The sequence below is a fragment of the Aquila chrysaetos genome, chromosome 6 (assembly GCF_900496995.4).
Source record: "Aquila chrysaetos chrysaetos chromosome 6, bAquChr1.4, whole genome shotgun sequence".
NCBI classification, from domain to species: Eukaryota; Metazoa; Chordata; class Aves; order Accipitriformes; family Accipitridae; genus Aquila; species Aquila chrysaetos.
The window spans coordinates 13,211,460-13,235,285 of NC_044009.1; the positions used below are offsets into that span (position 1 = coordinate 13,211,460).

The 23,826-nt window shown below is 39.2% G+C and overlaps 1 protein-coding gene across 10 annotated transcripts in view; it reads right to left on the reverse strand.

The window, feature by feature from the left end:
• The window catches only part of UBE2F (ubiquitin conjugating enzyme E2 F (putative)), an 86,192-nt gene that overhangs the window by 37,618 nt on the left and 24,748 nt on the right, over positions 1-23,826 (reverse strand). For 5 of the 10 annotated variants that reach the window (XM_030017454.2, XM_041124147.1, XM_041124149.1 and 2 more), the window contains 2 exons: positions 17,438-17,508; positions 11,079-11,136 (listed from right to left, as the gene is read on the reverse strand). In XM_030017454.2, coding sequence (XP_029873314.1) covers positions 11,079-11,136; positions 17,438-17,508 — 129 coding nt within the window. Of the gene's footprint in view, positions 1-4,134; positions 4,234-4,377; positions 4,510-4,953; positions 5,004-11,078; positions 11,137-14,633; positions 14,790-17,437; positions 17,509-23,826 lie in introns of those variants that run through there. The other 5 variants (XM_030017451.2, XM_041124144.1, XM_041124145.1 and 2 more) reach the window with 3 other exon arrangements.

Consider the following 23,826-nt stretch of genomic DNA (forward strand, 5'->3'; position numbering starts at 1 on the left):
GTTCAGAAGATTAAAGTATCATACTTGAACTAAAGAGCAGTACCTGGTTAAATCCACAGTGGAAGAGGGGATAAGGAAGGAAACACGCTCTGCTCCTTGGCACTGTCACTATTTTGAGCTCAAGCATAGGGAAGTCAACACAAGCAAGTCAGAATATCAACAGGCTGTTAATAAATAACCCTCTATAATCACCACTTTTAATTCTTGAGTATTTATGTTTTGCATTTGAGTGAAAGGTTACATTAAACCCCTGCCCACAGATTTATTTACAGCATGCCAAATGAGAAAAAAAAAAAATCTGCCACTGCAGCAGCGTTTAAAGTTCAAGAGCAATGAATCAAAATCCTAAATACAGCTTTTGAAATAGCCTCTCCTGAGGCTAGAGAGTCTCAAAGCATTGTATTTGTAGGAGGTCCTAATTCATTTAGTCACCAAATCTTCCCAAGTGGCAGTTCTCACAAGCACTTCCCAAAAGTGATGCCATTGAAACCATGTCACAGACAAGTGTTTAGCTATGCTTGCTCATGTTTGGAAATATAACCACACAGCACTTCTTTTGAAAAGACAGTAAACATGTAAAGGAAAATCTTAATTTACAATTTAACAGGCAAAGTATATTTAATACATTACTTTAAGCAGAGAACAAGCCAGACAAAAGCAGCTAATGAACTTCCAACCAAAGAAACTTCTGTAGAGATCCAAGGAGCATTTCTGATCTAATAGGCTGATAAAATAAAAGCTCATTGCTAAACCATTTTTTGTATACAATTTAACCCATTCAGATCAATGAAAGGAGCAGCAGCCATCTACACAAGCAGATGTCTGAAGCAATTTTTTTTTTTTTAAAAACAAACTGAAGCAGGACTCCAATAAAACAAGTGTCAAGCTTTGTACATCACAGTTTGGAAAAGGGCTTGAAATTACACCCGAGAACTCAACACGCTGAAAGTCAGGCCACTGCATGGCTGTCTCCTAGGGCAGCTCTCTGCTGTTCTGTCTGCCTATGCACCAGCTCACGATGGCTTTGCACTTCCATCCACCTTCTTCCATCATCTCTTACAAACAAGCCCAGCTTCCTTCTCTCTTCATTGCATCCCAGAAAACCAAGCACCCTTCATCCCACCCAGTCCTACCTTACCCAGGCTCTGTTGGACTTCTCTTTCTGCCTCCTCCACATGCCTCCACAAACATCTTGGATTTCCCCCCATGGACTAACCACCTGTCTGCAATCACTACAATGTAACTGACTGCACAAAACTTATCATTGGTCCAAGGGGTTAAAAAAAAGTATGTCTTCATGCCAGAGATAGCAGGCACTTTTTAGCTTACAAAAAAAACCTGCTTCCCTCCTTAGCAGTCTTCTCCCAAATAAAATGTTCTCTTTTACATTTCCTCTCCCTGTCCAGCTCCTCTCTAATCTTGCATATAAGGCTGCTATAGTATCTTACAAAATTCCTGTGGCAGGTAAAACACTGTTTCCACCTGGCATAAGGCGATGAAGAGAACATCAGCTTTCTTCAATCAACCACAAAGGCCATCTCAATTCTCATGTGCCTGCGATCCCAGCTCATGCTTCCCACCCAAACACAACAACAGTAGCTTACTTAGAGGGCTTTGGGTAATTTAAATGGCATGAACTGCTCCAATTAGCAAACACAAAAGAAGAAGGAAGGCTGGAAAACGATTTCTTCCATGCTCAAGTATACTAGAGGGAAGAAAACAGGAACAATTATAGTCTGTTCCTCTCCCAGACCAAGACAGTTGTGAATTGCCAAGTGTGCAGGAGCACTTGTCTAAAATCCCTTACTTTTGTTACTGACTCCTTGACATTTGTCCCCAAGGTTACTTCAGAGCAAGCAGATAATCTTTTATAAATCATTCCCAGGGGAATTCTGTGATAGCTCCTTAATAAACTACACTATAGTGGTTACAAACACTAAAGCGATAGCCCTCCGGAGACCAGTCTACTCAACTGATTAAAGTTGACACAAATTGCATATTCAGAAATCAACAATTTGGGGAAAACAAGCATAGTTTAATTAGACTTACTAATGTACTGCACTGTTTTACTGAATCACTCTTTAAAAACATGCTAGTAATAACAGCTACTCTATTTAAGAGAAAGATTTAGCTTTGTCAGAAGCCATTAAAGAGAGAAAAAGAAAGTTTTTGCAAGTCTTATGAAGCAAAGGTTCATACAAAAGACATTGATTTGTGTAAGTATTTTCACCAGTCAGGGGCATGTACAGAGGGGAAAAAAATAAAACCACTCTTTACAAAACAGATAAAGCAGATTTATAAAATCAAAATACAACACAATGCACCCCTGCACAAAAACTTCCTGAAGCTTATTTTAAGAAAAATAGAATACTGTCAGATCTAAAAAGAAGATAGTATTCAGTGGCTTATAACTTCTCTTTACCAAATACTGGATCTGAAGGTTTTTTTGTCTGCTGCTTATTCAATTTTTAGAGGTGGAGAAGAAAGGGAAAGAAATGAAAGCAGTAACAATGGACATTTTAAGCACTTTAGAGAGCAAAGGTATCGAAGAAACACTAAGTCTTTTGCACTGCACTTTTCTTTAGATGACTTCCTTTACAGAGGGAGACTTGAACCATTGAAAGATACATTGTGGTAAAGCTGTGCCTTTCGCAACAGCTACAAATACCTATCTAAATTGTGATCAACAAGGACATTCAGAAACCCCTTTGACTGTAACAACTAAGTCTCCCTTGCTTGGTTTTCGCTGAACACACACAGGCTCTGCCCAGTCCCTGTTACCAATCAAAGCCACAATGGACAGCGCAGCCCTCGTGAGAACCATCTCGGGCCAGGGGCTTGCGCAGCGAGCAGGGCACCGATGACAAGGTCAGTGTTCGGTTCGGAGCAGCAGTGCCACCTTGAAGCTGGATCTCCACCTGTCCCCACTGTCCATGGGGTCAGTGCGGTTGTGTGCGCAAAACAAACTTCTGGATAAAGTCAGGCCAGACATCCTGTTGCAGATGCATGCCACATGGCCTCCAGCACCAAGCAGGGATGTAGAGATCTGGACCAACAAAGAGGACACCAGCCTCCAAACCATACCAAAAAAGGCTCTGAACCACTGGGAGCTCCTACAACACCTTGAAGTACTACTTACATTATGGAAAGAGACAAGTGGTGCATGTCCTTTCATGTTTGCTGACAACCAACAGGCCTCAAATGGTTGTGACTCTCTTGTTGTTCCTCACATACCTCTTTACTGGTTCAAAACCTCTCTCTTCTGTACCTGCCTCTACCTTCTGCTGCTACTCCCTGAATTAATGTTTCTTCTCTATTTATCCCCTCGTGTTTCACTGCTTCCCTAGAGCTGTCTTCTGCAATGCTGACATCACCTTCAGTGACAGAAAATACAAGAAGGTGTGCAGCTTAGGCCCTGAGGAAGGGATGCCATAAACACGCGTTGCAAGAGGGTCCAAAGCTTCTTGAGCACCAGGATCCAGTGGCAGTATCAGGCAGTGATTGATCTCACAACTGCCAAGAAGGATCAGGAGAACCAGAAGACATCATCACAGCAGATGAAAGAGAAAGGCCCTGTTCTCAAGCCTCAGGACAACTGCCAGTTGGGGAGGGTTTGACACGAACCACCTCATTACAGAGGATCTGAAACAGATCTTTAGTTGGGAGCACATGCTAACGCTTCTTGCTCAGTTATCCACACACTGGAATCATTACACAGGAGAATATGGAGAAGAGGGTACCTTAAGCCTACTCCTCCTATCCCTTCAGAAAATCCTTTCAAGGACACATCCGGGGACACCCTGTCAGTCTGCTCCTCATCCCAGCTACCATCAGCAACCCCCCTTGCACTTCTCCCACATTCGACTCAAAGCCTATCACTTTTCTGTATGCATTTTTAGGGTGACCAGGGAATAAGGCTTTCAGTAGAAATAGTTTAGAAAGATTTTATACATACGCATGCATATATATATATATATATATATATTCATGCATGGAGAGAGAATGGTCTTGCTCTCTTCAGCAGCAGCACTTTGTGCAGCAGCACTGTGGGTTCTGCTCCTGCTGCACTGACAAGAACAGAACATAGCTTTGAAGGAGTCCACGTTATTTGTGACAAAGCCATTTGCAACAGATCAGTGCCCATACCTTCAGGGACATGCAATGGCCAACAGGCTTGCTCTTCTCTCCTTCACAGATTCCTCTGATCAAGACCCACACAGCTCACCTCACACCCTTTCAGCAAATAAGTCTTCAGTGAATAAAGGATAAGACTAAACACTTCCACTGACCTGTTTCTGTTAAGCTACCAGTACAGCTGCTGCTGTGTTGGCCTTTCCCTAAAGCTATCTGCTTGCAAGCAGATGTTTTGTTACTCACTTTTTGAGTGTGGGAAAGAGTAAAGGTGTTGGCAGCAGGAGACATTGTGCTATGTGGTCCTAGGAGACTCCATGAGATCAACACAGAACTGGACCTCCAAGTGCTCTCTGCATGTAAGGGAAGAAGGCAGCTCTGCAAATGAAGAGGATGAGCTGGGTGTGAACCCAGAAAGAGTACTGACAGATGAGCAGGCACAGTCCTTCTCTGAACAGTGTTTCAGTCAGAAGGTCACCCATAAAATCTACAGCCAGTCAAGCACAGCATGGCTGAGGAGGTGAGGACTCCAAGAAAGTTATTCTGCATGTCTTGCTCCTCAGACAAAAAGACCCCCACATTCCTGGGTGGCAGCTCATTTGGGGTGTCCTTCTGGAACAGCTGCTGCAGGCACAGAATTAAACACACCCCTCTCCTTCCCTCCCACTGTGCCGAACACTCCTCCAGGTGGGGAGCAGGCTTGGGTGACAGGCACCACCATGCCTCTTGGAAATGGCACAAGGAGGAATAAGGTGGTATAAAAAGTCTTTAAGTGGGCAACAGTGCAGGAAGCAAGGACACATTGCCTGAAACAACACCCACCGGACTCAATTCCTGTATGATACCAGGGAAGACAGGTAAAGGCGCACCACCTGAAAAAACAGGTATTCTTCTGCTTAATGCTGTATTTGAAACCTGTATGCAGCGAACGATTGTAACCACACACTGGGCAATTTGTTTCTCCCCGGTGCTCAGAGGCTCTATACCGGTCTATACTGTGAGGAGGCAGACACCTTGACAGGGTCCATCTCCCCCTTAAGATCACACATATGATTTCTCAGGTGCTCAGTTTTGTACCCTTGGTGATCATGACCAAGAACATCCCAGGAGATGGATGTAAAATTCATATAAGATCAAGAAACTCTTTGCCAAGCTATGCTGTAATTTCTCCTCCTGTGCTATAAGAGCTAGCATTTGTGCTTTTTGCCACTGCCATGAAGCCTTTAGCTTTCCTCTTTTGATGACTTTCTCCTCCTTACTTTACCAGTATGGGGGACAAACATATTCCATCCAGGAAGGCAGCTTTTACAAGCACATGCTTCGACATTTCTACATACAGTACAAAGACCCATTCCAAAATAGGACTTGAGTAAATCAATAACAGAACAATGCGACCATAATGCTGGCTGAGAAAAATAGTATAAGCAGGAAGAATTAATGAGAACAACACAGAACATACAGGTTTACTTTTTTCTGTTCATCCTGAAGACAGGGACAGTTATTGTCTGTTTAAAATACTCCTCTACACTAATTACACATAATTTTGACAGCAGACCACCTATTTTCATTAAGACAATGAACAAAAGTTTTGTGCTTACACCAAAGCTTTTAAAACTACTCAGGTTTATGCTTAAACATTGAGGTAAATGTAACTGGAAAAATGAAGTCAAGACCCTCTGATTTATTTCTCTAAGAGATTACAGTTTGATATTTGCATGATTTCAAATAAAGTAATTTTACTACCTAAAGACAACAGCAGAACCAATGCAACAAATAGGGCATATTTTCCCATTTAGTATTAAACGCTAATAAGCAAGCCTCTTAAGGATAAACTCCAAATAGCAATAGTTTATTGTAAACGAGTCTTAATTCCTTTGAGATTAGATAATCTAATAGCACAGACAGGTATTTCTTAACCTAGTTTCTGAAGTTATGGGAAACGAATTCCTGAAAAAATACAGTTTTCCTATAAGCGGTATAAAAAGCTGTCTGCATATCTACAGTTTAAGACTACCTTAATGTTTCCCATACCTGCTCCTGTCTTTCCTGACAGCAATAACATGAAAATAACAAAAAACAGCTCTTGACTGAGATATTTTAAAGAACTGAAATGCACATACACCTTACCAGTAAACATCAAAATCCTACAGAAAATAGTTCTCCAATTATCTGAGACCAACTGTAGCTCTATCAGAACAAGCTTACAAAAAACAGGACCAAATATTCCTTGTGAACATTCATCATACATTTTAAAATACTGGTTTTAACATTACTATGCTCAGCCCTCCAGAGTCAGTCAGCCCAGTTGCACAAGTGTGCTTTGATTATTTTTATGGTTCATAAACCAGTCACTGACCAATTTCCAGTTGTAGTTTATTAGAGATAATTGCAGAAGGAACAGCTTGACTTTTAGAACCAATTAGGCAATCACAAAACACAGATCCACTTTTTCCTTTATTTTTTAAAAATCAATCACCCAAGATAATTTTATAGCAAAGTGAAAACAAGCATTTGAGAGAAACCTGATGAATAGAATAGAATCATTAAGTTTGGAGAAAGACCTCTAAGATGAATACTAGGGAGGCCCATCTTAACTAGGCAGATGATACTCATGACAAATAAGGTACAAGGAAGTGCATATTGAAGACTAACAGGAGCTACTGAAGCACTTTTGAGTTTGAAATTGGAATTACTGAGGGGGAAGAAGCAGGGTATCAGAGCAACAGCAACAGCGTTATTTAATACTAGGTATTTAAAAGCTGTTATCTCCAGAGACATAAAAATCTGCGAACAGAATGGAATTTAAACCATCTATTTACTTTCTGCCTGGAAAACTTTGATTTTGACTATCAAACCTAAAAGCAGGAGAAAAGCAAGTTCAGACAGTCTGAGCAGAGGCCCAAAATAACTTCAGCAGTCCTCAGCTTTATGAATACCGTTTTAGAGAGGAAAGAAATATGGAATAAAATGATGCAGAACATAACAGAATGGAGACTGAAAGGTAAATAAGCTCCTGTTGCTAACTCATACCTAGCTATAAAGAAGTAAAAGAATACACAAAGATCAGTTAGAAAGCACTGCATCAGTTTTTACACAATCCACAGTCTGTGGACCAAACTGCTACCAGAAATTATCTAAGCATTTAGGGTTCAGGAGTGCTTCTATGGATAAAGAAAACGTTTACAATCACATCAATGGTGATTTTAAAAGTATATATAGATTGTTTTAAAACATTAACCTACCAATGATCTGTTTCAGGGTTAAAGCCCAACTTACTTTCTAACCCGATTTAAAAATCATTTAACACAGGAATTCAGAAATAGCACATTCTTTAGTGCCTTCACTAGTGCACTGGCTGCTTTTCACAGTGGTCCATGGAAACACGTTCAGTAGCAGGAAGAAGTGGAAAAAAAGGTAATGCTCAACACTTAGTAACTTACAAGAGAATTCAATCATGGATAAGATGACACTGAGTGCAACAAAACACTAGAAGACAAAACTGAGTTAGCTTCCCCCCTTTAAGAATTCTCTATGCTGTTAAAATACATTTTATCTGATAACTCTTACAGAGTACTTAGAAGATTTTAATTTTTATTTCAGAAAATTAAAAGGCATAATTTAAATGCATCTTCAAATTTCTACCCATTTGATACTAAAGAAAGTGTTAAAAAGGTCACAGCAGTTTATTTTGAAGGATTTTTCATTTAAAGACCTCTGCTGCCCCCACAAGGATACAGAAGATGAGACAAAATCTAAAACTCCTAAAACTTAAGCCCCTTCTAAAAGGTTAAGCACATAACATGAAAGCATGCAGTAGCATACAGCAGAGCTGGTGTGTGCATGTGGCTTTTGAGGTTTTGTGTTATTTGAATGGTTTTACTAACGCAATCAGAACGGCTGCATTAGTAACGCCTGAATTTGTCAGAGATACAGTACATCCCCATTTTCAAGTATATTAGCAGTGTTTTATTGGAGAAATTTGGGTACTATTCCTCCAGAAAACCAGGTTGCCTTCATATTATTGATGAGTGAAATATAAAATACTGACTTTCAAGTCCATCATTGGCCAAGACCAGATACTATCCATAGTGCTACTGTGCAAATTCACAGTATTCCACCTGTAGAGATGAGCAGGTTCTCCAAACCATGGTGTCCAAATGTTGGAAACAAAGGATTCAGGAAGACTGAATTAGTGGGTGCAGGTGGCGGGTTAAAGAGATAAAAAGTAACCTAGGTCACATCTCATGGCTCTCATTTGCTTCCAGTCACTCACTGTTTCATTAATTTTGTGGTCTATAGTTAACGTGTACCTACCACAGTTATTAATGCACACTGACAAATAACTGTGTGGCCACACTGTCGATAAACCACCACAATTCCATATTTTCAATCTCAGAAGTGTGTGTAGCCTGGAATCTAAGCACTTGGACACTAATCAAGCTTCAAAACACAGAAGGCAGCATACATAAAGCTTCACAGCTGACAGTCAGCCAAAGATCTGAAATAGCACCTGATTGAGTGGCCATCAGGAACACTGGCTCTGACCAAGACTCACCTTTCCCATGTTTATTAGTCTTTTCAAAGAACACACTTGGAATGGATGAACAGTATCTTTGACAAAGAACAGACTCACTCCAGATGCTAGTTATCTAATTACAACACATATCCCAAGCAAAAACACTGTTTGGGGAATAGTGCTTGCAGGTTACTGACATCCCCAATGGCTATTTCTGCTTTATTTTTTTTAACATCCTTTTGTACTAGAGGCACAGTGTAACAACAGCATTTCTACAGAGGCACAACTTGGAAGTTAGGACCAACATGTGGTACTTATTTTTTGTGATGACACTTCAAATCACATGAAGTGACAACATGACAAGTGAGAGAACACTTACTGAAACTGCATGTTTATTTAAAATGGAGACTCTGAAGACAAAAAGTAAGGAATAAAAACTTTGCAATTTGGGGTTGTTTTTTTCAAACCTATAAATGTGAGCTTGCAATTGTGGTGCTTTAATGCCCATGGGGAAAAAACAAAATCCAAGGGAGATATTGGATTTTGTTGTGTGGGGGGTTTTTGTTTTGGGTTTGGTTTTTTTTTGTTTGCTTTTGTTTTTTAAGTTAAGCTACTATTTCCTCTTCTTTTGCTGAATCTTTCATATCAACACCCATAGACAAAGTTCCTGGGTTTTTTTTTTTTGTTTGGGGTCGTGGAGGTTTTTTCCTTTTTAACTTATTGGAGGTAAAAACACCCTAAAATGCCTCATAATATTCAGTAATTTGAGTCTCCTGGTAGTTGAGATTCCAGGATGTTTAATCTATGAAATTAATCACATGCAATTAGCAAACTGATGCAAGAATAAAATGGAAATGAAGATTAATACACATCTTCCATCATAACTGAGGATAGGAAGTTAAGTATGCATAATGTCAACAGTTATTCCCACCCATACTCTTTAACATGCTGCAGTATTTTAATCTCTATAAGAAAGATACCATGAACAAAACTAGGAGAGCAGATAAAAATATATGTACTTTCTTGTCCACTTGCAATATTGGTGTGCTCATTTTCTATTGGCTGAAGCTTAAAACTTGTAGTCCAAAAACTTTCTCTGGGAATGAAATACAGGGACAGGAACAGAACTAGTTAACTTAATTACCCCGTCAGTGTCTTGATTTAATCTAATATGAAAACAGAAACACAAGGGGCAAAACGAAATCATACTAGCTGATGGAAAAAAATAGGGAAAAGGCTTTTAAGAAAACCCACAAAACAACACACACTGATTCTGCTTCACTTTCCAGAAAGTCAGATCCTCATGAAGAGATTTTACAGATGAAGAACATCACAGATCTCATTCATAGTGCCAAAAAGGAAATCAAGTATTAGATAAAACTCATTTTCAATTTGCCTTTTGAAAAGAAACAAACACCTGACATGTATACCCTTTATCTACCTAGTGTAACTAAGATTCTTTAAGAACCAATTCTGACAGGGTTCCTGGTAAAAGCAAAAGGGAGATTATTGCTCAGTGCTCGCAAGACTCTTCTGGCAGCAATATCATGTAACAGTAAATGGACAACCAACTGCTTCCCATAGCAAGGCAAGAGCAGTCACTGCACTGAAGCACATGTCCTTTGTGACAATCTCCCTGAGAATATTTCATACAAGAACCATGACTCTGAATTTGTCAACAATGCCCAGCTGTGGTGGGACCAACCTCTGAAGTCATTCTGCAATCACAGTGGCACAACTACCAGCAATTTTACAGGGGCCAGATTTCACTTACATTTTAGTGACTCAGGTAAAACGACATTTGAGGCAAGGGAAGAGGCAGTTCCCTACTGGAGTGACTAAAACAGCCAAGAGGCCCTGCTTCATGCAATACCTAAGTGCAGCTGTGCTGCTCCCCCCTTTGAACACTGGGGATGAAACAGAATTCAAGACAATGCAGTAACTACACTCTGTGTTCCACATGGCATTTCTCCCAAATGCAACTTGCCTCCCACTTTCCCAAGTTCCTCTAGTCAGAGGAGGCGGGGGGAAAGACAGACTATTTATTTATCAGGAATGTCAATACAATGGAAATTACAAGGGTTATGGATTACTCTTAGTCCCGCCCACATCATGCTCTTGTATTTGTTGCCTGGGTAAAAAAAAAAGCAGACCACCCTTACCAAGCATGGTTTCTCAGCATCACCTGCTGTCATACCACCTACAAAACCTTTTATCAGTCAAAGCAGTATTTGTGCAGCTATGCTAAAACCAGCAAACATTTCTATAATCAGTTAGCACTGTACTTTTCAGTATTGCCACCAACAGTTGTTGAAAGACAAAAACCCAGTTGTTTCTAGAGCAAACAGCATTATTTGTCTCTTTCCAAGTCCGTAAAAGTATTTTAAAAGATATATCTAGTCCGACGTACATATCTAAAAGGAAATAGTACCTTTAATGTTCTAGTTGGAGCCCAGCCAGTGCCATCAATTGAATGTTCTCTCAATAAACTGGAAAAAAGACACACGTATTATACAGTGCAACTTCTACTTAAACAACCTTTGTCAGAAATCTTCTCAGAAAACATTAAGAACTTAGGAAGTAATTGCAACATAAGAATTACCTCTTGCACTATATCTAGGTACTGGGATTTTAAAGCACAAGAATTGTTATGTCTTCCTAGAATTATATTCTACATAATGTCATTACAGATATCCGAATCTGAGCTCAACCTTTGTCAAAAAAACCTGAATTATTTTCATCAACCAAATTAAGTGTGACAAATCCTTGTGACACAGTCTCAACATCGAACCTTTGTTTTCCCCTGAGCACACAAGACACATGCACTCCGGTTTAGAACACGTTCATCTTTGGTGAAGAGACAGGCTTACAGAATAACCTCTCACCAAATCTGCACATTTCCATCCAAAAAAAAGGGTATTTTTGGTGGGATAACTAATTTGCAAGAAAGAGGATTATCATCCTCTCTTCTGTGAGTGGACTTCAGCTTCTCAAAAGCAGAGATAGGAAAGTGAAAAAGTTTTGGCCTGTCTGCTCAAGAAGGTTCTGCAACAGCCATCTGTTCATGAACAGATGCAGCTCAAGCCTCCAGGGACGCAGCACAGGACAGTCTAGCAGCAGGGTCTTACAGTCCTCTTCCAGCAGGTGAGCTATATTGCACACAATGTTTTAAGGCCTTACAGACAAACTCAACACCATACATCCCCAACTGGAAATCACGATGAAGACTACTCTGGGCAAGAGAGATTGCTTACAGGAGGAAAAAGTTCCTTATAAACTATAATACATGCTCTTGAATTTTAATATAAATATATATGAATATTAATATAATTAAGATACAGACTTTCCTACATACACACATACTGTATAGAAATTTTATATGACCTGCATATTATGCTAGATAGTAAGTCCAGTGAAGCTGTTGACCTATTTACAAGTTGAAATCATTGAGTTGTATTCAGCTGGTCAGGCATTTCTGGACCTTTCAGGTCAAAACATCAGCAGTTATGAGAAGTAAAAATGTTGGAGATTAGAGCATAATTGAGAAATAAGCTGAAGTCCTGCTCACATTCATGAAAAAAGTAATAATCTGAATGAGAAGGTCTGGAAAACCACTTGAAGCATTATTTCACAGTCACATCTTCCTCTGTTAAGTAATCTAAAACTGGAAAATACAGCAAAGTAGCAAAGCATGAAAATTCATCACCACCAGCAGCTTCTACTACTGAAATGATAGGGTTAAAGTGAAATAGTCTTAAACTATTAGGTTTTACCAACTTCCAGGATGACATGTATCAAGTAATTTTTAAATTACAGTAGATGACTGGACCATACAGGCTATCCATAGTTATTTACTGAATGCATCAAGTTTCTAATCCAAGGAAATATACTACAACTAGCATTACTCCTCGTTCAATGTAGAGAGGCTAGGAACAGGATGATCATACTGGACAAGACTATTCCATCTTAACTGTGCTGCTAATCTCATTTCTGTACCTTTAAAAAAGATAAAATATGCCATTACCACTAGTGCAGCTCAAAACTGATTTCAAGAACATTAAAAATAACATCTTGCGGCTGAGATTTTTGTTCGTATTAAAAAAGTAAAAGCAACAATGCCACTGAACAGGCAAGAGCCAGGATTTTCAGATTTTGAGCAAATAACAGACTTTTTAGCTTGCTTTCTGTCTGTTCATAAAATTGTGCTACAGTACTCCCCTTTGGCTCTTCATATACCTCACTGTGAACTTAAAAGCGAGGAGTAAGTTAATACACAATAAAATCATAAAAATATCCACTGATAGAGCCAAAAGGCTCTATCACTAGAGTGCCTGAGCACATCAGCTAAGCCTCACTAACACCCCTCCAGCTTCCCAAAGCCTCAGAGCTCTCTTGGCACATCTCCAGCTGGAGACACCAGCAGCCAGGACTTGAGGAGACACTCATACCTCTCAGAGCTCTGGCAGAAAAGCTATGAAGATAGGTAAGTGTACCTTTGGCTAGTATTTCTCATTTGCTGTTATAATTCATTTTTAGAGCAGCATCCTGTTTCTTCCTACAGATTGGGAATGATCATTAGGCCCCTAAGCAAACCTTTTCCCAGCACGGGCTGTCTAGAGAAACCCTATCTCATGCTCTCTATGTGGATGGCCTAGAAATAACTACCAGACAGTTCAGAGGTCTGAATGGTGACCTGTTCTCAGAGCATCATGCACACCACAGAATGAACATCTAAATGAGTAGAAATACACAAAACACATCATGAACTAGTTTAGTGAATGAACAAGCATCTGCCTGTAGCTTCTGTTCAAAGACCTGTCATCCACGGGTCCTGCTGCCATAGGGGACCTGGGCTACTAGGAAGTTCTCAAATGGCACAACCAGCAGAGTTTCTCACCCACTCAGTGCTTCAAGAGGCTGCCTTTGACAAGCTGCCAGATACACCACAAAAGCCACCTGTTCTACCAGGGTTTCAAGACACCTGATGGGCAGAAGAACCTGTTTACTTGAAGTGACTATTCTAAAATTGCCAGGACTTTGCTGTCTCATACAGAACTGCCAGAAAGCTCATCTAGCATTATTTAGATTGAATAAACATTCAGAGGCTTCCCTTGTGATGCTCGAGAATTAATTTGCAAAAGTAAAGAGAGGGGTAAACCAACTGTACAATTTCTGCAGCATTTCAAATTACTAAAGCTGGTGAGTGAGTGCATGCCTTGGGGAAGAAGCAGCAGGGCTGACAGGAACAGGAGTGCTATGGCACAAGCAGGAGGTTGTCAGTCGAGGAACTTCACCAGGAACAGGGAAGAACAGTAAAACAATATTTCCATTTGCTTTGTCTTCAGCTGTAGTAGTGTCTGAGAAAAGTCGAGTGTGTCCTCAGTCATGGGGGGGACTGGAACTGATAACCACACCTTAACATCTGGTGTTTGTATCTAAGGAGACCTCCCAGAATATGATTTCAACTCCTTATACCTGAGTTCCTATGGGAAGACTGCAAAAATCACTATTTTTGAAGCTATAGTAACCAAAACAGCCACTGATGTGACCAGCCAGCTGCTCAGCTTTCATTTCCACAAATATCTTTTCATTCTGTAACCCCTGAATGGAGAAAAGCTTTGAGGAATTTTTTTATTTTTAAATACACAGCATCCTAAAGAGATCTTGCAAAAACGTCTACTGAACTGGGAACTGCACGGCTCTAGCAAGTTTAAAACTTTCTGAAACTCCAGCTGACATGATTTACAGCTCAAGAGACTAAAAAATTACTGTAATTGGGAGATCAGTCCTGGAGAAAAACTGCTTTATGTAAAGATCTCAGATGAACACATTTATCAACATAAAATGCCAATTCCAACAAAACTTCTGCCTTCCTTTTACCAACAGAAAGTATCATTCAAGGTAACTTTGAATTAAAGAGCTGTAAATCCATTTCAGAAACCCTCCGCTGACAGGGACACATTATAGGGGTTATTCTCTTGCTCACCTCCTGCTGCCCATCTCCCTGATCACCCCAGTACCACCAGCACAACCATTCTGGAGCCATGCTATAGACTGGATGAGTGGAGAAACTGGTGTAGAAAGCATTTCTAAAGAGCTTTTTGTTTCCACATTGGCACAGCTGAGGAGACTGGGAACAGCACTGGGGAACAGAAATAAGCAATCAACTTAATCAGCTTTTATAACTGGAGAAATTGCAACACTGAGCTATACTAGATGATACAATTAATCAGTCTTCAAACACTTCTCCATTCAGCACCCTTTAATATTGCATCATAAAGCAACCAAACCTTAACTAAACGCCTATTACCGACAAAGACACATCCAACAACACTGACCACCTCACCACATGCAGAAAAGCAGTGAAATTTCCAAGTGATTAAACTATTCTAAAAGCTTATGGGGTCAAGGAGGAAAAAAACAAAACAAAACAAAAACACACCTCAGATCACATCAACAGGGTGAAAAAGAAAAATAGTGACATGCATTACACATTGTCAAAAAAGTAGTCAACTGGTATATGTAGTAAGCATGCATATCCTTTCTAGGTATCTCTATGTTTTCTATCCACATGTGCAGTGGAGGTAACATCCACAAGTATGGTCCAGACCTAATTAATATGGTCCATTAGTAATATGGTCCAGAGTAACTGCAATCCATAAAGCACAGAGAAACAACACTTTTCCTGCCCAAAACTATTACACTTGACAAGTTTAGTAATTTGGTATGTTTTAATTCAGGGATGACTACCAAACCAACACATACCATAGCATGAGGTATGTTTAGTAAGAGACAGTTAGGAAAAATACTGATAAGGAATTTTTTTCTGCTTTTAAAAATAACTGAAGCTATTTTAATGTGGAGACTCTTGTATAAGTTGATTGCAGGTACTATATATAGAGTACATTCTCCATTATAACAGGCATAAAGCAATCTAAGTTATTTTAGTTCTTCCATCTAAATGGTAAGACATTTCAAAGGTTTGCTATGTTAAAGTATCTCACAATCAAATAAAGCTGACATTCCAGTGCAGACGATAAAAAACTGACTTCACTTCATTAGAATTATGATGTTCCAACACTATGTTCATCTTTCATAATTAAAACTGGTTAAAGACAAGAAACAGTGAAATATCCTCAAGAATGTGAGGCTTTATTTAACCTCAGAAGATGCTGCACTGTAGTCAGAGCTTAAACTTTCAGCTATCATTTGGTGTCTAGTGTTTCTTGTTCCCTGGTTCCAAACAGCTCACTTATTCATTCCTTTACTTGCACTATTTGACTCAACACATCTAAACTTTCTCCACTAAGCCACAAGGACTCTGGTGGAATTTAAACTGTAAAAACATGATCCTCTAATCAGCCTCCCTAAGGTCAGGTGACAAGTTCAGCTGTGTAAAATGCAACAGTCCTAGGAGGCACTGAGAAACACTAGAGGTCTGGAAATTGCTAAAAGTAGCAATACATATTTGCGAAAACAACCTTCTTGTATCACCAGCTCCAAATAACTGTGGACAACCAGATTTTTAGGTAGTCTCAGAGGATTTAGTATGTGTTTCCAGTGCTTTTACATCCTCCAATCCCCAAGTGAGGTAAAGTCTACAGGTGTCATCCCTCACTGCCTGTAATCCTGCTGCAGTCTGACACTATTGAGCACCAGGAACATAATGCAGCCTCTTCAGGCTCGTTTCTATCACCCTTTGATGATATGAGCTTCTCAGAAGCCTGGAATAGACCACTATGGCTAAAAGCACTGATATCAGCTCTTTAGTTGTTATCGGCTGATGAGCCTGACCTGTCTATGAAGTGACAGATTGCCCTGTGACAACTTCATTTTCACTAGGACCTTGAACAAAGCCCTAAAATGATTTTTAAATCTAGATGAAAAATTTAGCTTTTTTTTTAAGCGCTAATTTGCTACAAATGGTGGCAACTGTTCTGGATTTTCAGAACAGCTTTCAATCTCACTTATATTCATTGCTTCTGCTTCATCTACTTTTTCTTTTATGTCCCATTAACTTGAAAAATGACAGTCATGCTTCTCACTTCTGTTTATGTTTGCTTTATGGCCAATTTAACCATCAGGTACTCATGATGAAAAACTGAAACGACAAAGTTTCAGAAACTGATATTGGAGAGGAAACATTTATTATCAAGCAAAACCACCCAGCAACATAAGCCTCTCACTTCGGTGAAGCTTAGCTCTCAGGCTTCATATCTTGACTTCCACTCCAACTCTGTTTTGTTATAACTGGCACATGTGTCTTATAGTGGATATTAAATGTTAAAATAAACAATGGCAAATATAGAATAGTTACTGTTAAAGTTTAAGGAAACACTTTTTCCTTCCTTTTTGAAATATAAATGGTTTTCAATTACTTAACACATTCAGGCATTAAACAAGTAAACCCTCTCAGGGCCTGAGGACTTCATTTATGGAGGGAGAAAAAAAAACAACTAAGGTTTTGGGGGCTTTTTGGTTTTTTGGGGGTTTTTTTGGTTTGTTTTTTTTTTTTTTTTACATTGGAGTGCACATTTTTACCCCAAGTAGAACAAAACGTTAAGTCTGAACCTGAAAAGCCAGGCTCTACGTGGTCTCTAATGCACAGAAAGGACAATATTTTCAGTAGATTTCTAAGTTCCTAGGGGTCACATGCCACTGATTTGCAGAATCTGTTGAAAAAAATACTGGCATGAAAATTACATACAGCATACAGTGTTTTATGACACAGATAAACCTCCAAGCTTAAAAAAAAAAACAAAAAAAAAAACAACAGAATGCTGTTGCTACCTTAAGCAGATTTCTCCCGTCTCTGTAATGTTCGGATGCCAGATTCTTGTCAAGCATTTTACCTTTGGAGGCTGCCAGGAGAGAAAACAGATCAGAATGTTATCACTGTAAAATAAAATTATATCACTGTTCCAAGTCATAGAACTGAAAAAGGCAAATATATTTTATATTCACAGCCTAGGTTTGTACATTAAAGACACTGGTAACAATAACGTACAGGAGTTACACCAGCTTTCTCTGCCCTTTAGCTTCTCTCAACTCTTTACAAAAGCTGGGCTAGTATTATGCATTTTCTTAGAAAAACATAACTTTAAAGAAAGCCAAGAGAATTCACTGTCTTCTCCTGTCTCCTTCAGGGGAAAGAAAACATTCCAAGTCATTCAGTTTCTTAACACTTAACCAGTAAGACAACAATTTAAACCAGAAAACTACTAAGTGTTTTCCCCCAAGGCTTATCCAAGTCAGAGGTTTGTGAAAAACCGGCAGAGGATGCAATGATAATAACTATGTCAAAAGAACAACTTCTTTTAAACAAAGACCTACTTGTTCACAATTGAATAGGAAGTACCACAAGAAGCATCAACAAGGCACATCATATCTGAACTTAAGACACTAACATAACAAGCCACCAAACTTATTTTCAGGCAAGATCACCAGATTTCTGAATTCCATAGAGGGTTTTGAAATACAGATTCTTAAAATATAGTCTCATTTGCTCTAGTTTTGTGAAGTAAATAAAGAGCGGGTCATAAAAATTCTGGTAGCTTAGCAACAGCATGTTGTTCCATCCATGCTCTCCAAATTACAATTTGCAGCTTTCAATCAAGCAGATGATTTCTTATAGTAAGTGTACTGGAATCCATCAGCCCAGGCCAGTACCTTTCATAACTTCAATTAAATCACACATTATAGATGTGGAGCTATTTTCCTCCACTGCTTCCCATGAATTCTTCAGCCAAGAGACAAAATAGTTCAAATAGCTGTATTTGCGTAGCAGCATGATGTGTTTTGTCTCATCACTTTGCTCTCAGCTATCCAATTATCTTTTTATTAAAATATTTTTTTAACTAAGACTCTTTGGAAAAAGAGATAAGAAAATATGCATGGTACTGAGCTACCACTAACATATCTGTCCAGCACTAAAAGAAGAAACGCCTATCACCACAACAAACCTGCAATTTATAATGTAGATGTTGACTTTTCTCCACTCTTATTTCATGTTTGTCCAGTAACTCCAGGGACACTGACTGACACTGATCCAGTGCTGGATCACAGCATTATTGAAAATTAAACAGCATGCAGAAAACAGTCTCACACTTTTTACCTTCAAAACAAATGTTGTTCTTAGAAGTTTTCTAACAGCACAGCTTTTCATTAGCTACACCTTCGCGTTGTTTTGAAAGATTATGTCTAGTTCTCAAGAAAGGGAAAGCAGCAGTATTTATTCCATGCTGGTAGATCAAGATAAAAGAGTAAATTTCTACCATACGCACCTTCAAACAGGGAATGTATTCATGAGTAGAAAAAAAAAAAAGTAAGCTTTATACAAACTAAATGTTTTAAAAAAAAAATCCCCAAATCCTCACAGTCAGAGTGAATTAACTGGTGTCTCTTTTTGTACCATGGAAACAAAAGAATTCCTTTGTCCTTTCATCAAAGTGTTTTTCATTGCTAGAAATTAGAAAAACCCACTCCTGACAGTAAGACAAAGGTTTTCTTTTTCTCTCTCCTTTTTCCTCTGTTACACAGACAGGACAACTGCAGCACTATCATGAAATTTCTTTAGACAAAACTTCTCCTTCGAGCTTGTTCCAAGTCATCTTTGAGTCTTCCTTAGACCAACAAATCCACACAAGATTTCCTCCAGATGTTGTTTCACTTGAATACTTCTAACCATCTCCAGGTCATACATGTGACACTTTGCACAACAAAGCTTACAAAATCCATCTATTTCATCACTCAAACTCTTCCTTCACCTCAGATACTGAAAGCTGTACAGGGAGATCCAACCTCAACTGGGGGTCACAACAGTGCATGGATTAATTTTGTTCTCCGTTTCTAAGCAGCCACTTATCTTTTAGGATCTCTCAGTTTTGACAATGGAAGCTGTCTGACTTTCACATCCATTCTCTGTCCACTTCAACATATTGGTGAATACATATAGACGGTACAAGAAAGCATTGCAAGCATTTGAGAACTACACATATACTGACTTTAGTTTTGGTGGAAGTTTTGCAGTACAAGCTTCAGATCAAGTTTGTCTCATTTCTTTAAAAATGCAGCTAATAAATAATCTCTCCCCTCCATTATTCTCACCAAATGACTGAATATAAAGAATCAATAAATGAACTTAATTAGCAGTTTCAGATCTTGATCAATTTGGTACTCTAATGGGACAGGTGTACTAATACAGATATCTTATCTGTCCTGTAACCGTAGTTCTTCACAACCTTTTCCCTAGAGAAGGGATGGGTTCCCAGCAGAAATTTGGAATCAGTGTTGTTTGAAATGTTTTCTCTAGACACTAGATACTCCCAAAGCATTCTTGTAAACTGCCCTGCAACTGCGACTCCAGGGTTTTTTGCTACAGTTTTTACAAAACATAATTCCCCAAAAGAGGCATTAACAGAAATACAGATTCCAGAGACTGAGCTACAGGCTAGCCCTAAGGTATTTCTTGCCGCTCTCCCCTACCAGTTCCTGAAGAACTTCTTGAGACTGGCTGAAACTGAACACCAAACACAGCTAAGTACATAGTACAGAGAAAAGAGTCAAGGAAAATGAAGCCACACTGCCCTGTGCTTTTGCCAGAATGGATTACCCAGCTCAACAAGTGGAAGAGGAGCTGCCTTACAGTAGGAGTGGGTCTCAACACAAGAGCTGCCCCAGTCATACACTTCAGGTCCCTGAGCTTCTTCGTGCTGCCTCAAAATTTCCAGACACAGGCATGATGGAACTTGAGCCCAATTCCCATTTCCTCAGTTCCAAACCAAGACCTGTATAAAGTAGGGTCAAAGAGGTAGATGGAAGCCCATTAATTGTGACATCTGATCCTTCAGGAACCAAATCCCTTTCAATTGTTTGCAGTTTCCACAATTAACATATTGGCCAGAAAAAGATCCAAGATTAGCAGCTCTGCTGTTAAATTCCTGGCTTTTGACCACTGCCCAAGGCACCTCATGTCATAAAAACATCAGTAAACTGGAGAGTCCCTTAGGCTGTCTACTCTTGACAACACAATACATCAGAACCACGAGAGGTGCAAACAAGGCCTGGCTTGTGGTGGTAGACAGTTTAGTATTAAGTCAGCAACAATGACAGTTTAGTATTAAGTCAGCAACAATGAAAACACAATCACTGGACTAGCCAACATGACCATGCACAACTGCAGCACTTGGAGGAGTTCCCCTCTTTGGGAAACACACTGCTTTAGTAAAAAGCCCACGGTGAGCTCTCTTACCTTTCTACAGCCTTTCTATAAAGCACAGAGTGAAACAGCCCATCGGCCTGCAGGAATGGGATGACAAAAGTTACTGCTAGCACTGTAGCACAAATCTATGTGAACCATCCTTGTGCCTCCAATAGCTGATTAAAAATAGGAACCCCTTCCAGTTCTCAAGCTCAGATGCTTCTAAAATTATCCACCTCTCCAACAACTTAAATAGGTTCACTTAATTACGGATACAGTGGAAGAACCCTTGTAATATTTTATTGCCTTACAGATAATCATAATAAACATTTCTAATACTCAGTACAGTAGCTCAATAGTTCGGAAGTCTGATTAAGCCCTAACCAGCCATGTGCTCTGTTCACAAGCAAGAGGCGGCACTTCACAGCAGCACTTCCTACAAAGCATCCACGCTACAAAGCATCCCTTCTGCATTTTGGGCTCTTGACTCTTTACACTAAGGAAGTTTACAGCCCAGGTACCAAGCATTAGTGTACATCCTAGTCAGTCACACCTAAAGCACGAGGATATATTACTTCTCTGTATTAACAGACCCACTACTTTCCAAATAAGCCTCCAATGCCTTACTCCCTGGGCAGAGTAGTATGCCGTGGCTGCAGTCCACAGCACAAAATCTTCCAAGTTTTTCCTCTTTAATTATATATTCTTATACTCTTCTACTGTGCCACCATTCTACACATCCACTTTTCCCAGTACAGAAGCTGAATGCTTGCTTATGAGGAATGAAGGGCAAAAAAAGAATTCCCCAGAGGAGCAGCAAACACGCAGGATTTTCGCAACAGCATGCTACAGAAATTAAAGGATGCTGTTACAGAAACTACACTATAAATTATGCATTTTGTAGCTTTAAAAACAGATGTTCTTCTTTTCTGCAGGCTAAAAAGATTAGCTAGAAAATGGATGCAGGCTCTGAAGCAGGGCTATAATGACTTGCCAGTCTTGTCCAGTATTTTTACTCCCAACACAAACCTGTTCAGCACTACTGCAATGAGCTTGACACAGATGTGCGATATCCCAACCTTGCTTATGGGCTGAAAGAACACTGGCAGGTCTGAAGAGCTCTATTAAAAACACCGCCATCACTTGTTTCAGTCTTATTCTGCCTGGCAGAAAACAAACCATGGCCTCAGCATAATTATCTCAGTATTTATGAACATATACATTTTCATTAGTAACCTGACCATAATCCAACATTCACCTACTGCATTTTTTTTTCTAAATTGTACAAAGGCAAACTTTTCACTTTTCTATTGAATGAGAGGTGCTCAGAATTTTAAAATATCCAATTAACATTTGCTGTAAATCTTCTGCCAGTGCTGAGCAGGGAACCATAACAAACCAGAAGATTTTTTTTTTTAATTATAGCAACTGAGAATCAAAAAAACCCAGATCAAAATTAACATTCAGTTCTCCTCTTAACACATAGGAAATACTTTCCTGCAGCAGTGTTGTTTAGGTGAATGCCTTAAACACAAAAATTTAAGAAACTGAGTATATATTGCATATATATGTGTTGTGTATTGTTCCCCTGTGCCCAGCATTGCCACAGTAGTTAAACTGCTATTACTGAAGATGACTAGAAATTAGACAGCAGAGAACATGACAGGGTTTCCCCCTTTATATGGAAGGCCGTGCTTCTCAGGTATGCAATGGCACAATTTATTCAAGTTAGAACAAGGATGCAGTCAACCTTAAATGACCACCTTTGTCTTTATAGTGCATGTGTAACCTTACACAAGCTAGTAAAAGTGGCCTGTATTACAGTATTAAATTCTTTGGTGAGGTTAAGGGGAACTTAAAAAAACCGCCACAACCAAAACCATACAACTGCAAACATTATTAGTACATGTAGGTGTTTTAGATATAAGTATATCAATAGAGACACACAGGATTCTAAACACTTAAAAAAACCAAACCAGCTTGAGCAGAAAATCCTTGACCAATATTACTATGAAAGGCAAGCACAACTATCCAAAAAAGGAGGGGGGGAAATTCAAAGCTGTTTCAGAAATGCTACAGTCCTCTATAAGCATGAACTTTTTATAAGACATAGTGCATGGCCCATGTATTCATAGACTATAAATAAAGGAATATTAGGAAACTTGTGAAGGCATCTTCTGGAATGAGAACCCAACTCCCCTGCTTTCAGAAACATAACCTTTCTACTATACCAGCAGCATTAATGCGCTGTTCTCCAAGCTCAGTCTGGGAATTCAAGCTATTACATTCCAGACCACAGCAACTCCTTCTTACATATATATAAACAACGCTGTGACTGCAACTACTACATATATACAATGCTGTATTTAGACTTAGTGCATCTGAACACAAAAGCCAAGGGTCTTCCCAGACACATTTCTCTAGTATCCTCCCCTACACGTTCTTCAGCCTCTCTGAGAAAAGAGCTCTGAACTACCAACACCAAAGGTAAGAAAACAGAAAGCAGAATGATTAGAAAAAAAGTTACAAAAGCAAGCAAAATTTTCAAAACCATTCAAAGTAAATGAGGCTTCTTTCTTCCTGCAATTCATATACCTAAATGCAAATATTGCAACTCAAATGCTCAAATGAGTCTAGTTTTCTCACATATCAAACTATTGGGACACAGAGTGGCAGGTGTAATTCCTGAGAACAAGATATGTGCCCCAATTATTTTCCATTTTTGGAGTCAATCTTGTTCTTCTGACAGCTAAACTCTGAAAACAATGTCTGAAGTTATTTTTATTGTAATTGCACCTCCCCCCCTCCCTTGCAAGGTTCTGTGATTTTAGTCAAGTACAATAATGAAATACCAACATTTCTCATGCTTCTAAATGCCAAGCTGTCTGGAGCTTTCTATTTATGTACAATAAGGTATCACAATCATTTGCAGGTCCTCTGAAAAGCCGTTTGCTTCATAACTATCGAAATTGTTATTTTT